At 38.9% G+C, this 12009-nt stretch overlaps 1 protein-coding gene across 7 annotated transcripts in view; it reads left to right on the top strand.

Moving 5' to 3' along the window:
- The first annotated feature begins 534 nt into the window (after window positions 1-534).
- Window positions 535-12009, top strand: part of LOC105869192 (complement decay-accelerating factor) — a 55648-nt gene continuing 44173 nt past the window's right edge. For 2 of the 7 annotated variants that reach the window (XM_075996883.1, XM_075996882.1), the window contains exons 1-6: window positions 536-798; window positions 1601-1786; window positions 3592-3783; window positions 4389-4488; window positions 6552-6637; window positions 11134-11325. In XM_075996883.1, coding sequence (XP_075852998.1) covers window positions 714-798; window positions 1601-1786; window positions 3592-3783; window positions 4389-4488; window positions 6552-6637; window positions 11134-11325 — 841 coding nt within the window. In that variant the 5' untranslated portion in view covers window positions 536-713. Of the gene's footprint in view, window positions 799-1600; window positions 1787-3591; window positions 3784-4388; window positions 4489-6551; window positions 6638-11133; window positions 11326-12009 lie in introns of all 7 variants that reach the window. The other 5 variants (XM_075996886.1, XM_075996885.1, XM_075996887.1 and 2 more) reach the window with 4 other exon arrangements.

Below are 12009 nucleotides of genomic sequence, written 5' to 3'. Positions count from 1 at the left end.
CCCAAACATGGTATGAACAATGATCCCTCCCTGCCATGTGGCTGGACCTGTTTTCTTAGGTCGTTTCACACTTGCAGTTTCTAGATGATGGAGTGTCTTAGCAGACAAAGCATTAAGTAGTTTTTTCTCCAACCCTGACCTTGGCAGTAAAGATCTCCCAGTTGAAGGCAATGGCCCTTCAATGGTCACCCTTTCTCAGCTCCTGAATTTCACTGCTCAGCTATGACACGCTGAGATCCCCTAAAACCAACTCAGAGTCCAGGTAAGGGATGCCTGCGTTATTTGAACCACTACCCTCTCCCATGTCCGCTCCGGTTTTTCTTTTTTTTTTTTTTTCTTAGCAAGCAGATATTTATAATACCTATCCAGCCGACAACCCATTGTAGGCCCCACGAAGCAGTAGAAATAGAAAGTCATGATGTCTTGTACATGAGCACTCTTCCATGGTCCCGGAACCAGTCTTCCCGAGTCTGGGTTCCCCGGGGGCGGATGACGCGTGAGCCCCGCCCAGTCCCTTTCACTGCAACAAACCCCTCCTCTATGCCACGCCCTGTCGGTAAAACAGAGCCCCGGCGCCGCCCCCGCCAAGACTTTAATAGAACTGTCCTCTGAGAGTTTACTCGGTGGTGTTCTTACACTGAGCTCCTCGCTCCCGCTGGCTTCCTCTGGCTGCAAACTAGGCGGAGTCCCGGGTCCGGGTTCCTGTTCCCGCCATGAGTCTCGCGCGCCCGAGCGCCCCCACAGTGCTGCGTCTCGGCTGTCTGTACCTGCTGCTACTGTGGCCACCAGCCGCACGGGGTGAGTGGCGGCCCGTGGACCCAGCCCGGCTCCTTCAGCCCCTGGGCTCCGTTTGGGGTGGATACTGAGGGTTAGGTTGGTCTCCGTGACCACGCAGAGGGCCTGGGGACCTGGGAGGTGAGGAAAGTGGACGTGGGTCGTTGTTCCCCTAATCCTCTACCTTTAAGGCGCAGGGCTCCGACTTCCTTGGGGCCGGAAGAGGAGCTCCACCGCCAGCCAGCTTTTGGGAGACCTCGCTGTGCTGGACCCCAGCTGGCATGGCTTCAGGGGTGGGCGCGGAGGGCTAAGGAAGCCTGGGCTGAGTTTGCCTAGCAGCCAGACCGGGAAAGGCAAAAGGGAGGGCTCCCAGAGAGTGAATTCCCCCCAACAAGCTTGTCTAAAAGGGTGGGAGGACGAATAGCTGACCGCTCCCGCCTCTCAGCACAGAGTCCTGTCAGGTGCCACACATGGCGCTACCCACTTTCCTGTCATTTCCTTCAGGTACAGTGTAACAAGGGGGTCTCTGTCTTAGGTGTGCCTAGCAAAGGCATGTACGTGGACACTGGATAAATTCTAAGCCACTTTTGTTTTAATAACGAAGAGGTGGGATTTATTTACTCTGGGCTTATTTTAGTCTTCTCTTATTTGACAAGACACGAAGCCTAGCATGTTCTCCATGTTTGTCAGTTGAGCACTGGGTGGAAATAGTATATGTATATCAAAAGCCTTTGCTGCTTCCTTTATTCTAAGTCTTGGGGAAACAATATTGCTATGCATGCATTTCAAAAAGGTATTTCCTTCAGTTCTGCTTTTTCCTGCCTAGGTGACTGCAGCTCTCCCCCAGAAGTACCTAATGCCCACCTGGACTTGAGAGGTCTTTCAAGTTTTCCGGTGAATAGCACAGTAACATACAGATGTAATGAAGGCTTTGTAAAAGTTCCTGGCCAAACAGACTCAGTAATCTGTCTTGGGAATGATCAATGGTCAGAGATTTCAGAATTCTGTAACCGTAAGTTCTTTTTTTAAAGTAAAATTGTGAGATTGGAATGTATCTTGTTAAGTTTATTTTTATCTCTCTTTGGAGTGATTGGTAATTGATAGTTTTCTAGCATTATTAAACCGCGGGGGATACCAAGTTGGTACTTAATACTCGAGCTAATTGAAGGCATTACTTCCATGAGAACCCCATGGTTCTTAATTAAGAGTTTTCTTCCTAACAGTGTATCTCCTGAACAGGCTAACAGAGAAAATAAACAAAAGGTACTGTTTAGACAGTAAATTATGAAAATATTTGGCAATTACCTTGAGACACATATCATAGGTGATCTGTTTTCTTAAATTCCATTTTGTAAAGTAGAACTTACCAAATCCAACTCTATCATGACATTTTAAAAAGGTCTTAATATTTATTTCAATCTGTCAGAATGATTGAACATATTTACAAGGTGCATGTGATATTTTGACACATACATACAATGTGTAATGGTCAAATGAGGGTGATCAGGATATCCATCACATTTATCATTTCTTTGTGTTGAGAACATCCCACATCTTCTGATTGCTGTGAAAAATATATATATGAATTTTAAAAAATGAATGAGAGGCCCAGTGAAGAGTTGTTTTAGAGTCAACATAGTAATGGTGTTGAATACTAAGATAGCCCATAGAAATAAAAGCAATGAAGATATTTGCTTTGGGTAAATGTACATTGCATCATCCACATCTCATGGGCCCTTTTGTTCAGTAAAATATATGTTAGCATTATCTTGGAGGAAAAAAATCTATTATACATATAGTCCTCCATTAACTTTGTGATATACAAGTAAAGATAAAAATAAGACTTAACAAAACAGATAAGATTTGATACCTGCCTTTGAATAGCTCTGAAGTGACAGTAAATATAGAAACTGCCACAAATACTTTTTGAAACCATGTGTGAAATGGGCTTTAACTTTTTATTTTTATGTATGCATGATAGAGATAGTATGATGAAGTAAGCCTTTACACATGTATCATGTTTTAGAGTTTATAACTCTTCCACAGGTTACTTTATCTAATCCTCCAAACCACCTCATGAGGTTAGTAGGGATTCTTATCCCATTTTTACAGTTGAGGAAACAGGTCCCTGGAAGGTAAATAACTTCCTGGAAATCAGGAGCTTTTATGCCAAAGAACCAAAGCCCAAACTTGGGCTTTTTGACTACAAATCCAGTGCTCCTTCCACTTTACCATGCCTTTCTAGATCCACATTTTCCTGGCTGTTTACAGCTTGTAAACACTTTGTACACACAGTTGGCTCATCTGATCCTTATCCCCATGGCTTCTTGTGGTGATTAAATGAATTTATGTGTAAAACATTTAGATGTATTCAGTAAAATTAGCTATTGTGATTGCTTTGAATTGCCGTTGTGCCTGATGTCAGTCCAGGAGTCTCGAAATAATCGGTTCTCGTCTATCCCTGTACCTTACCGTGCTCTGTAATTTCTTAGGGCAGGTAAGAGAAACAACATTTGTGGAATGCCAGAACTGTGCCAGGCAACTTAAATGGGTTATATTTTTTGAAAATGGGGATAATCACATCTGTTTACCAAATATTATTCCCAGACCTCTAGTAACTAGGAAATAAAGTATACATGTAAATACTGTTGATACATTGCAAATGCCATAGTGATATAAATATATTTAAATACTAAATATGTGCAAAGAAGTAAAAACGAGGGTGATTTAAAGTTAAGAATATTCCAGATAATTAAACATAGATTATGAAATAAAGAGTGATACTTGTTTTGTTGTTGCTTTTGTTAATACTTTTAGGTAGCTGTAACGTTTCACCCCAGCTACAGTTTGCAATGCTCAAAAAGATTTATAGCAGCCAGAATTATTTTCCAGTTGGGTCCACTGTGGAATATGAGTGCCGTTTGGGGTACAGAAGGGTACCTGGTCGATCAGGAACACTAACTTGCCTTCAGAATTTAGAATGGTCCAAACCAGCTGAGTTTTGTACAAGTGAGTATAATTTTTAAAAGTATTCCCTGTGTTGAAAACTTGGCCCCCTGTCTCCCAAATAAAGTATTCCCAATCATTTGGTGTTTGGGGTAAATAGTACCTCTTCCTTTGTTCATGCTAGAACTCTATGTGTATATGTTAATATTGAAAATGATTTTTATAAGAACCGTGATAATTTATTTTAAATTTGACAAGCTAAATAGTTTTGTGGAAGAAATATTTATGCACTCACAAATTGCACATGTAATTAATTTGAGGTTACCCTATTTGAAATAAGTAAATATTCTTCATATGTTGCTTTTTTTGAATCTTACAAAGGTAGAAATAAAGAAGTCTAAGCATAGGAAATCACAATGGTTCAGATGGTGGATTTGCATATATATGCCTGCTAACTTTTTCATACCTTTTTTTCCAGCTTTCTTGAGGTATAATTGACAAGGGAAAATTGTATTATTTAAGGTATACAACATGATTTTTGATATATGTTTACGTTGTGAAATGATTACCATAATCAAACTAATTAACAAATCTACTGCCTCACATAGTTACCTTTTTGTCTGTGTGTCTAATAATTTAATGAAAAAAATATTTGTATTCTTATCTAGAAAAGTCATGTACTCATCCTGGAGAATTATCAAATGGTCAGATCAATGTAAAAACTGACTTCTTATTTGGTGCAACCATTAACTTCTTATGTGATAAAGGGTAAGTTTTAGTGTACTAAAATTCTTTATTTAAGAAATGAGAAAACAAATTAGGACTTAAGATGGACATTGTTAGTTTCATGACTGGTATTCACAAGCGGGTAGCAGCAAAATCAACCCCTCTCCTCACAGATTGTTTGTCATGAACTCATCACAGTTAAATTTAGTAAAATGGGGCAAGAAGGGAAGATTTCTGAGGCCACCAAATTCTCTAAATTGTTAGATTTCAGTACATATGTGATTCAATATAAAATGTTACAGGTAAAGACAGAAATTTGAGATGTTCATGATACTTGCCAAAATAATCCTTCAAGTGTTAAAATGAAACCAATCTTGAAGTGGCCTAAATAATGAATTTGCATCTGTGTGATTTTATATGCAAACAAACTGATGAAATATTATAGACCATTTGCTGGGCATGGTGGCGCATGCCTGTAGTCCCAGCTACTCGGGAGGCTGAGGCAGGAGGATTGCCTGAGCCCAGGAGTTTGAGGTTGCTATGAGCTAGGCTGACGCCATGGCACTCTAGCCCAGGCAACAGAGTGAGACTGTGTCTCAGAAAAAAAAAGAAATATCATAGACCAAAGACATTTATTCCTAGTGGAAAGCATTCTAGCCTAAGTTCTTTTATAAGTTCTCTGTGCAGGGAAAAGGAACTCATTGAGTACCATCAGTGTCTCAGACAATGTTTAAACAGTTACATGGGCTGGGCGCGATGGCTCACGCCTGTAATCCTAGCACTCTGAGAGGCCTAGGTGGGAGGATCGCTTAAGGTCAGGAGTTCAAAACCAGTCAGCAAGAGTGAGACCCAGTCTCTACTAAAAATAGAAAGATGTTAATTGGACAGCTAAAAATATACAGAAAAAATTAGCCAGGCATGTTGGCGCATGCCTGTAGTCCCAGCTACTTGGAAGGCTGAGGCAGAAGGATTGCTTGAGCCCAGGAGTATGAGGTTGTTGTGAGCTAGGCTGATGCCACGGCACTCTAGCCCGGGCAACAGAGTGAGTCTCTGTCTCAAAACACAAAGTCTAACTTAAAAAAAAAAAGGTTACATATATTTTCTCATTTCATATATGCAAATTGAATTATGCTATTTTACTCTGTGTGTGTGTCCTTACTCTTTTTTTTTTTTTTTTTTTTTTTTGAGACAGAGTCTCACTTTTGTTGCCCAGGCTAGAGTGAGTGCCGTGGCGTCAGCCTAGCTCACAGCAACCTCAAACTCCTGGGCTCAAGCGATCCTCCTGCCTCAGCCTCCCGAGTAGCTGGGACTACAGGCATGCACCACCATGCCCGGCTAATTTTTTGTATATATACTTTTAGTTGGTCAATTAATTTCTTTCTATTTTTTTAGTAGAGACGGGGTCTCGCTCAGGCTGGTTTCGAACTCCCGACCTCGAGCAATCCGCCCGCCTCGGCCTCCCAGAGTGCTAGGATTACAGGCGTGAGCCACCGCGCCCGGCCAGTCCTTACTCTTTATAAAATAAAAATATCAGTATCACTTGTCTCCTATACTAAACACAGATGTCATTTGGGTCATTAGCATAAAATCTTGGGCTAGGCATGGTATAATCCTAGGACTCTGGGAGGCAAATTAGGAGGATTGCTGGAGGCCAGGAGTTCAAGACCAGCCTCAGCGACATAGCAAGACCATCTCCACACACACACACACACACACACACACACACACACACACACAATCTAGGAAGTACTCTGAACCCATTAAGTATGAGTCCATTCTGTTATTCTATGAAGCCTGAATTAATCCTTTAAAACTCAGAAATATAAAATAGTCAATCATCTATATTACTTAATAATGTTTTAAAACCCTTTTATATTTTCTAACACATGCCTCATGCACATAAAATATTGTTCTACCGTTTCACCCTTTGGTTGTCACCTTCTTAAACTTAATTTATTCTTTTCCTTTAAATTGCTGTTGGGACTTGTATCAGCTATTCTTTTGTATCCATCTACTGCTTCAGTAAATATTTTAAGATAATATTCTGAAGAATTGGAGAAAAGTCAAATGTGTGAATGTAACACACTCTTTTTCTGTCCCTACAGCTACAAACTAATTGGTGCAAAGCATAGTATCTGTGTTATTATAGGTGATGATGTTGGGTGGACTGAACCACTTCCAACTTGCAGAGGTAAGAGTTTTTAAAAATCTAAGCACCCAGGTTGTGGGGCTCAATGAGAAATAATAAATTATCCACAGTGTATAATTGTAGTACCCTCACCTTTGAGTGTGTGAGTATCTTTGCTAATTTAAAGACCTTTTCTAGTGATGTTCTTTAAGGTATTAGCTATGGAGGTAAACCATTAAGCTTTTCTTAGCCCCAATATCCTTAACTATAGGATGAAAACTGAAACAAAGTTAGGTTTGTATTATGCTTGGTCCTTGATTATCTAACCATTCTTTCTACAGTCAAGTAAGTTACATAGGGGATTCCCACCACAATTTTGTAGAAGAAAATGCTATCATTCAGACAGTCAATGTCACTTGACCCCACATCCTAAAACAATATGGTAATAGAACGTGTGTAAGCTAGGATTCTTACTTGAAACCCATCATTTTTCTAAGACCCAGAGTTATCTACATGCCTCTTCTTAGGATTACAGTTATTAACTGAGGTAATTATTTAAAGTGTTTTACATATATTTTTTTCATTAGAGAAGTAAGGTCATACAATAAAGAAGTATGGTTTCTGCACTTGAGAATCTTAACTTCTCAAAGAAAGATAGGACAAAGAAATAATATCATAAATGGATATATCCAGTCAAATTTATGACCATTAGAGACACATGTCTCCTGAAAATTGAGAGGAGAAAAAACATGCAAGACTTAAATGTAGGTTTCTTTCTTCCATCCTTTTTTCTTTACACCCAATTTACCTTTCTGCAAATGACTTCTGAAAAAATGATTGTCAAAATCATTCCTAAGGTTCCAGTTTTTTGTGTTACTAGGAGTAGGAAACTTGAGTAGAGCTAGGGTAATTTGTCAAGCATTTATTGATTGACACTGTATAACAGGTATCATTTGTGGTTAACTGATATGAAGGCAAATAAAATGAACCTTGCCATTAAGGAGTCTGTTGCTGGCACAGCTACCATGTGCCCCACCCTTCTAGATCTACTACTGCTTCTCCTTTTTTCTCATTATGGTTGTTTTTAAATTGTCACCATTACTACCCTTTACTGCCATCCCCACTTCAACCGTCCAGTAAAAGACACTGTAAATGATAATAAATTAAAGATTGAAAGCAAAGAGGAGCTGGACCATATTTTTTTTTTTTGACCCAGGCAAGTGTCACAGGATTCAGACAAGCATTCTCCCATGTGAGGCCAGTATTTTCATGAGCAACTGGTGTCATGAATTTCATCAGAATGTGGACACCAGCATATATTCTAGCACAAAAGAGCTTTTGCACTACAAACCCATTGTGTGTTTGTGCTAGTCTGCATCTAGGCCACAGTTCTACTCTGTTTGCTGTCTTGAACTCTATGGTGAATATCCTGATGTTCATATTTTCCTCCTAGACTGTTCTATCCATCTCTCCAACTTAGCAACCACTGACATCTGCATTCTGCAGGAAAGAGCCCCTTTTCTGAAGCACCCTCAGTGTTTTCAGCTGTCCCTAGAAAGCCCTATTTCTTTTAGGATCTAGGTTTGATTTTCCACCAAACTTTTTTGTTTTGGTCATACCAAAAAGATTGAGTGGAAAGTAAATTCCTAAATAGCTGCTTTACCTCAAGTATGCAGCCGTGGCCTATAAGCACTTGAAGTTGCATTGATGTCCCCGTGTGAATATGGATGTGAAGAAGGAAAGAATCATGAGCACATTCAAGAATTGTCCCTAATTATACATCAAACAGAGGTGGTACTTGTTCACCTCTGAATGAAGCCCTAACTATCAGAAGGACCCATTTTCTTATCTCTCTGCCAGTGTTTTCTTTCTCGAAATTACTTTCAGTGGACTACTGGTACCTGCTAGGCTCGAATCACTTTCTGGTATATAAGGACCGTCATCCCTGACCACTCTCTTTATCTCAACTTCCACCATGTAATCACTAATTCATTTTGCTTTACCTCCTCAATATATTTTTCAAACCTATGTTTTATCCTCCATTTGTATACTTCTAACACAGTTTATCATTCCCCATCTTGACTGTTGCAATCAGGGCCACTGCTGATATTTTCAGGGCCTACACAGGAGTATGAATGTCCCACCCTCTCTCAAATAGTCCTCCCTCTTCCCTGACTGTGAGGGGTCTCTGGTACACATAAGTGGACAACTTGGCCTACATAGCCAAGTCATGCCCACCACGTCCCCCATGACCCTTATCCAACTTCATTTTCCTTTCAGTAGAGGTAGTATATACGCAGTGTAGACCACCCTCAATAACATGGTCCCGGGGAATGGACCTCTCAGGTAATGGAAGGGGTATTGGCACGAGAAATTCTGGGTGCTAGTTCCTAGAGCATATTCTATAATGGAGGAAGGGGTGGTAAGATGGGCTGTCATTGACCATGTCCTCTCAGCCCTACAGATATCCACCTACTGGGGAGAGAGATACCCAAGGCAGGGCCAGAGCACAGCCTTTTCAAGTGTGGGGCCTGCAGAAGGAATCTTAGTTGCCTGTGTTCAAAGGTGAAACTGAGGCAGTGGCCTCATTCTTTCACTCTGTTAAGGTTTCATTCATATTTTACCCAGAGTGATCTGTCGAAACACAGATATGACTTTTCTCTTTTCTCCTTAGAGCTTATTAGTATCTCCCATTACTTACTAAGTCAAAACTCTTTAGTATATTCTACAAGGCAGCCATGGTCTACCTACTTCTCCACACTCATGTTTTATGTTTTATCCGTGCAAACTGGTGATTATTTTGCATGTACCTCATGTTTCTGCATGCCCCTGCATCATTCTGTGACGTTACTGCGTGTGCCTTGAACGTTTTTCAGCCCCTTTTTTACTTGGTTATATTTTGCTCATTAACAGTCAGTTCTAGTCCTTTAGGAAGATTTCCAGGCTGGTTATCTCTATGATAACCCTCACATTTTGTATTGCATTTGTCTCTTTGAATCTCTTTCCTACTGGATTTTAAGATAGGAACTGTATCTTGTTGAATTTTATACTTAACATTTATAAAACAATGCCTGGTGTGAATTAGGTTCTCAGAGAGTGTTTGCACTGAACTGATGGTATATGTACAGTCCCTGCAGACTTTAACTGGTGTAAATCAGAATAGCTCCTTATTTTGGTCAAAGGCCTAAGAGTAATTTATAAATTTGCTAGTATTCTCTTGGTACTTAGGTACGTTTGGTGTAATATAATTTGGTATACGCATGTGATTACATTGCTTTCTTTCTTAAGAATAAAACAACTTCATAACTCTAGAGAATTTAGACCTGTTGGATTTTCTCTCAGGGCAACTACCAGGGAGAGGCCTATTTTTGCATAACTAGAGCATAATTTCTTTGTGTTTATTTTATAAATTCAGCTCAGCTACTCAGGAAGATTTATTTTGTTTTTTATTTTATTTTATTTTATTTTATTATTTTATTTTATTTTATTTTAATTTATTTTAATTTATTTTATTTATTTTATTTTTTTTATTTATTTTTTTATTTATTTTATTTTATTTTATTTTAATTTATTTTATTTTTTATTTTATTTTATTTTATTTTATTATTTTATTTTTTTGAGACAGAGTCTCGCTTGATTGCCCAGGCTAGAGTGAGTGCCGTGGCATCAGCCTCGCTCACAGCAACCTCAAACTCCTGGGCTCAAGCAATCCTGCCTCAGCCTCCCGAGTAGCTGGGACTACAGGCATGCCCCACCATGCCCGGCTAATTTTTTCTATATATATATTACTTAGCCAATTAATTTCTTTCTATTTATAGTAGAGACAGGGTCTCACTCTTGCTCAGGGTGCTTTTGAACTCCTGAGCTTGAGCAATCCACCCGCCTCGGCCTCCCAGAGTGCTAGGATTATAGGCGTGAGCCACCGCACCTGGCCAGGAAGATTTATTTTGAATAAAAATCTCTTTGAGTCAGTATGTCCTTAAAAATGTTACTCTAGAAGTCAAAATGTAATTTTTACATTTAATATCTTCGCTCTGTCCAAAATGTTCTGTATGGGTTTCTCAAGCATGCCACTTCAATTCCCACTCCTTTCATGTGCATCATTTCCCCTGGGGAATGAAGAGCAATACTCTCTTCTCTGTTCTCCCTTAAAGGAATGGTATATATTAGATTTATACTCAATTTTAAAACCATTTCCTCCCTAAAGTCTCTGAGGGGTCTACTTTTGTCTCTAAACTCCTGCAGTATTTTCTTTTTCTAGCACCATTTTGATATGTAACATGTTGTAATTTTTGTTTTCCATATATGTTCTAAATCTTTCTAAGAATTGGTCTCAGGTTTAGCATTCATATTTTACAACATTTGCATTCACAGCTTCAAATATACTATGAGTTTCTTCATAAAAGCATTTATAAACATCTATTGGTGATAAATGCTGAATTTAGAAAAATGGTAGATTTTGCTTTTTAAATGAAATCATTAACATGTTTTAGTCTTGTTTGTAAAACATGCTTTATCAATTTTATTTATTTAAAAGATGTTGGAATTTTTTTTTAAAGTAATTCATTGTCAAGAACCACCAAAAATTGAGAATGGAAGAATAGTTCGAGGAGATGGCGACTACTATGTATATAATCAGGCTGTAATGTACGAATGTAATAGAGGCTTTACCCTGATTGGAGAGGACACTATTCATTGTACTGCAAAAGGCGATGAAGGAGAGTGGAGTGGCCCACCACCTCAGTGCCGAGGTAATCATGTTTTGTATAGTCATATTTTTGTTTTATTCTTACTCTTATAGGGGCTGCAGAGATTCTGTGAACTCCCTGAGCAATGAATGTAAAAATGTTTGACATGTGCATATTTGCATTTTTCTGTGGGGTAAGTTTTTCATCATATTCTCAGAGGGGTCTATGGCATATATACACACAAATATATGTGATGTATATATACAAAATATGTCATTTTTATCAAATTAGCTTAAATTTGTTTCATACCATTTTACTTTCAGTAAGTCAATATAGATAGCTCTTTGTTTATAAAAAGAGTGTATGAAATGATTTATTAAATTGGAGGAACAATCTTAGGTTGAACTCAGGGCTCTAGGGTAGTGATGTACATGTTGTGACAACTGAGAAACTCTTGCCTAGCTGTTGATGTCATTGCATTACATTCAATTATTTTCTGCCTCCAGAATTTCTGTGTGTTATTGACCATTCTCTCTTTATCCTTCTATACCTTTTTCCTCAGCATCTCTTTATACCCAGTTTGTACTCTCGGGTCCTTAGACCTGCTTTTTAAATATATTTTAGGAGATATTTAAAAGATCAGTGAAGCTGGATTAAACATTGCCTAGTACCACGAGGTGGCATGTGTTTAAGTAGTGATGAATGCCAACATGTCTCAAAAGTAGGATACTACTTTTATAATTATAA

Source organism: Microcebus murinus, chromosome 23, assembly GCF_040939455.1.
Source record: "Microcebus murinus isolate Inina chromosome 23, M.murinus_Inina_mat1.0, whole genome shotgun sequence".
Classification (NCBI taxonomy): domain Eukaryota; kingdom Metazoa; phylum Chordata; class Mammalia; order Primates; family Cheirogaleidae; genus Microcebus; species Microcebus murinus.
Note: the sequence above shows the minus strand (reverse complement) of the source record. Positions and strands in the feature narration are given on the sequence as shown.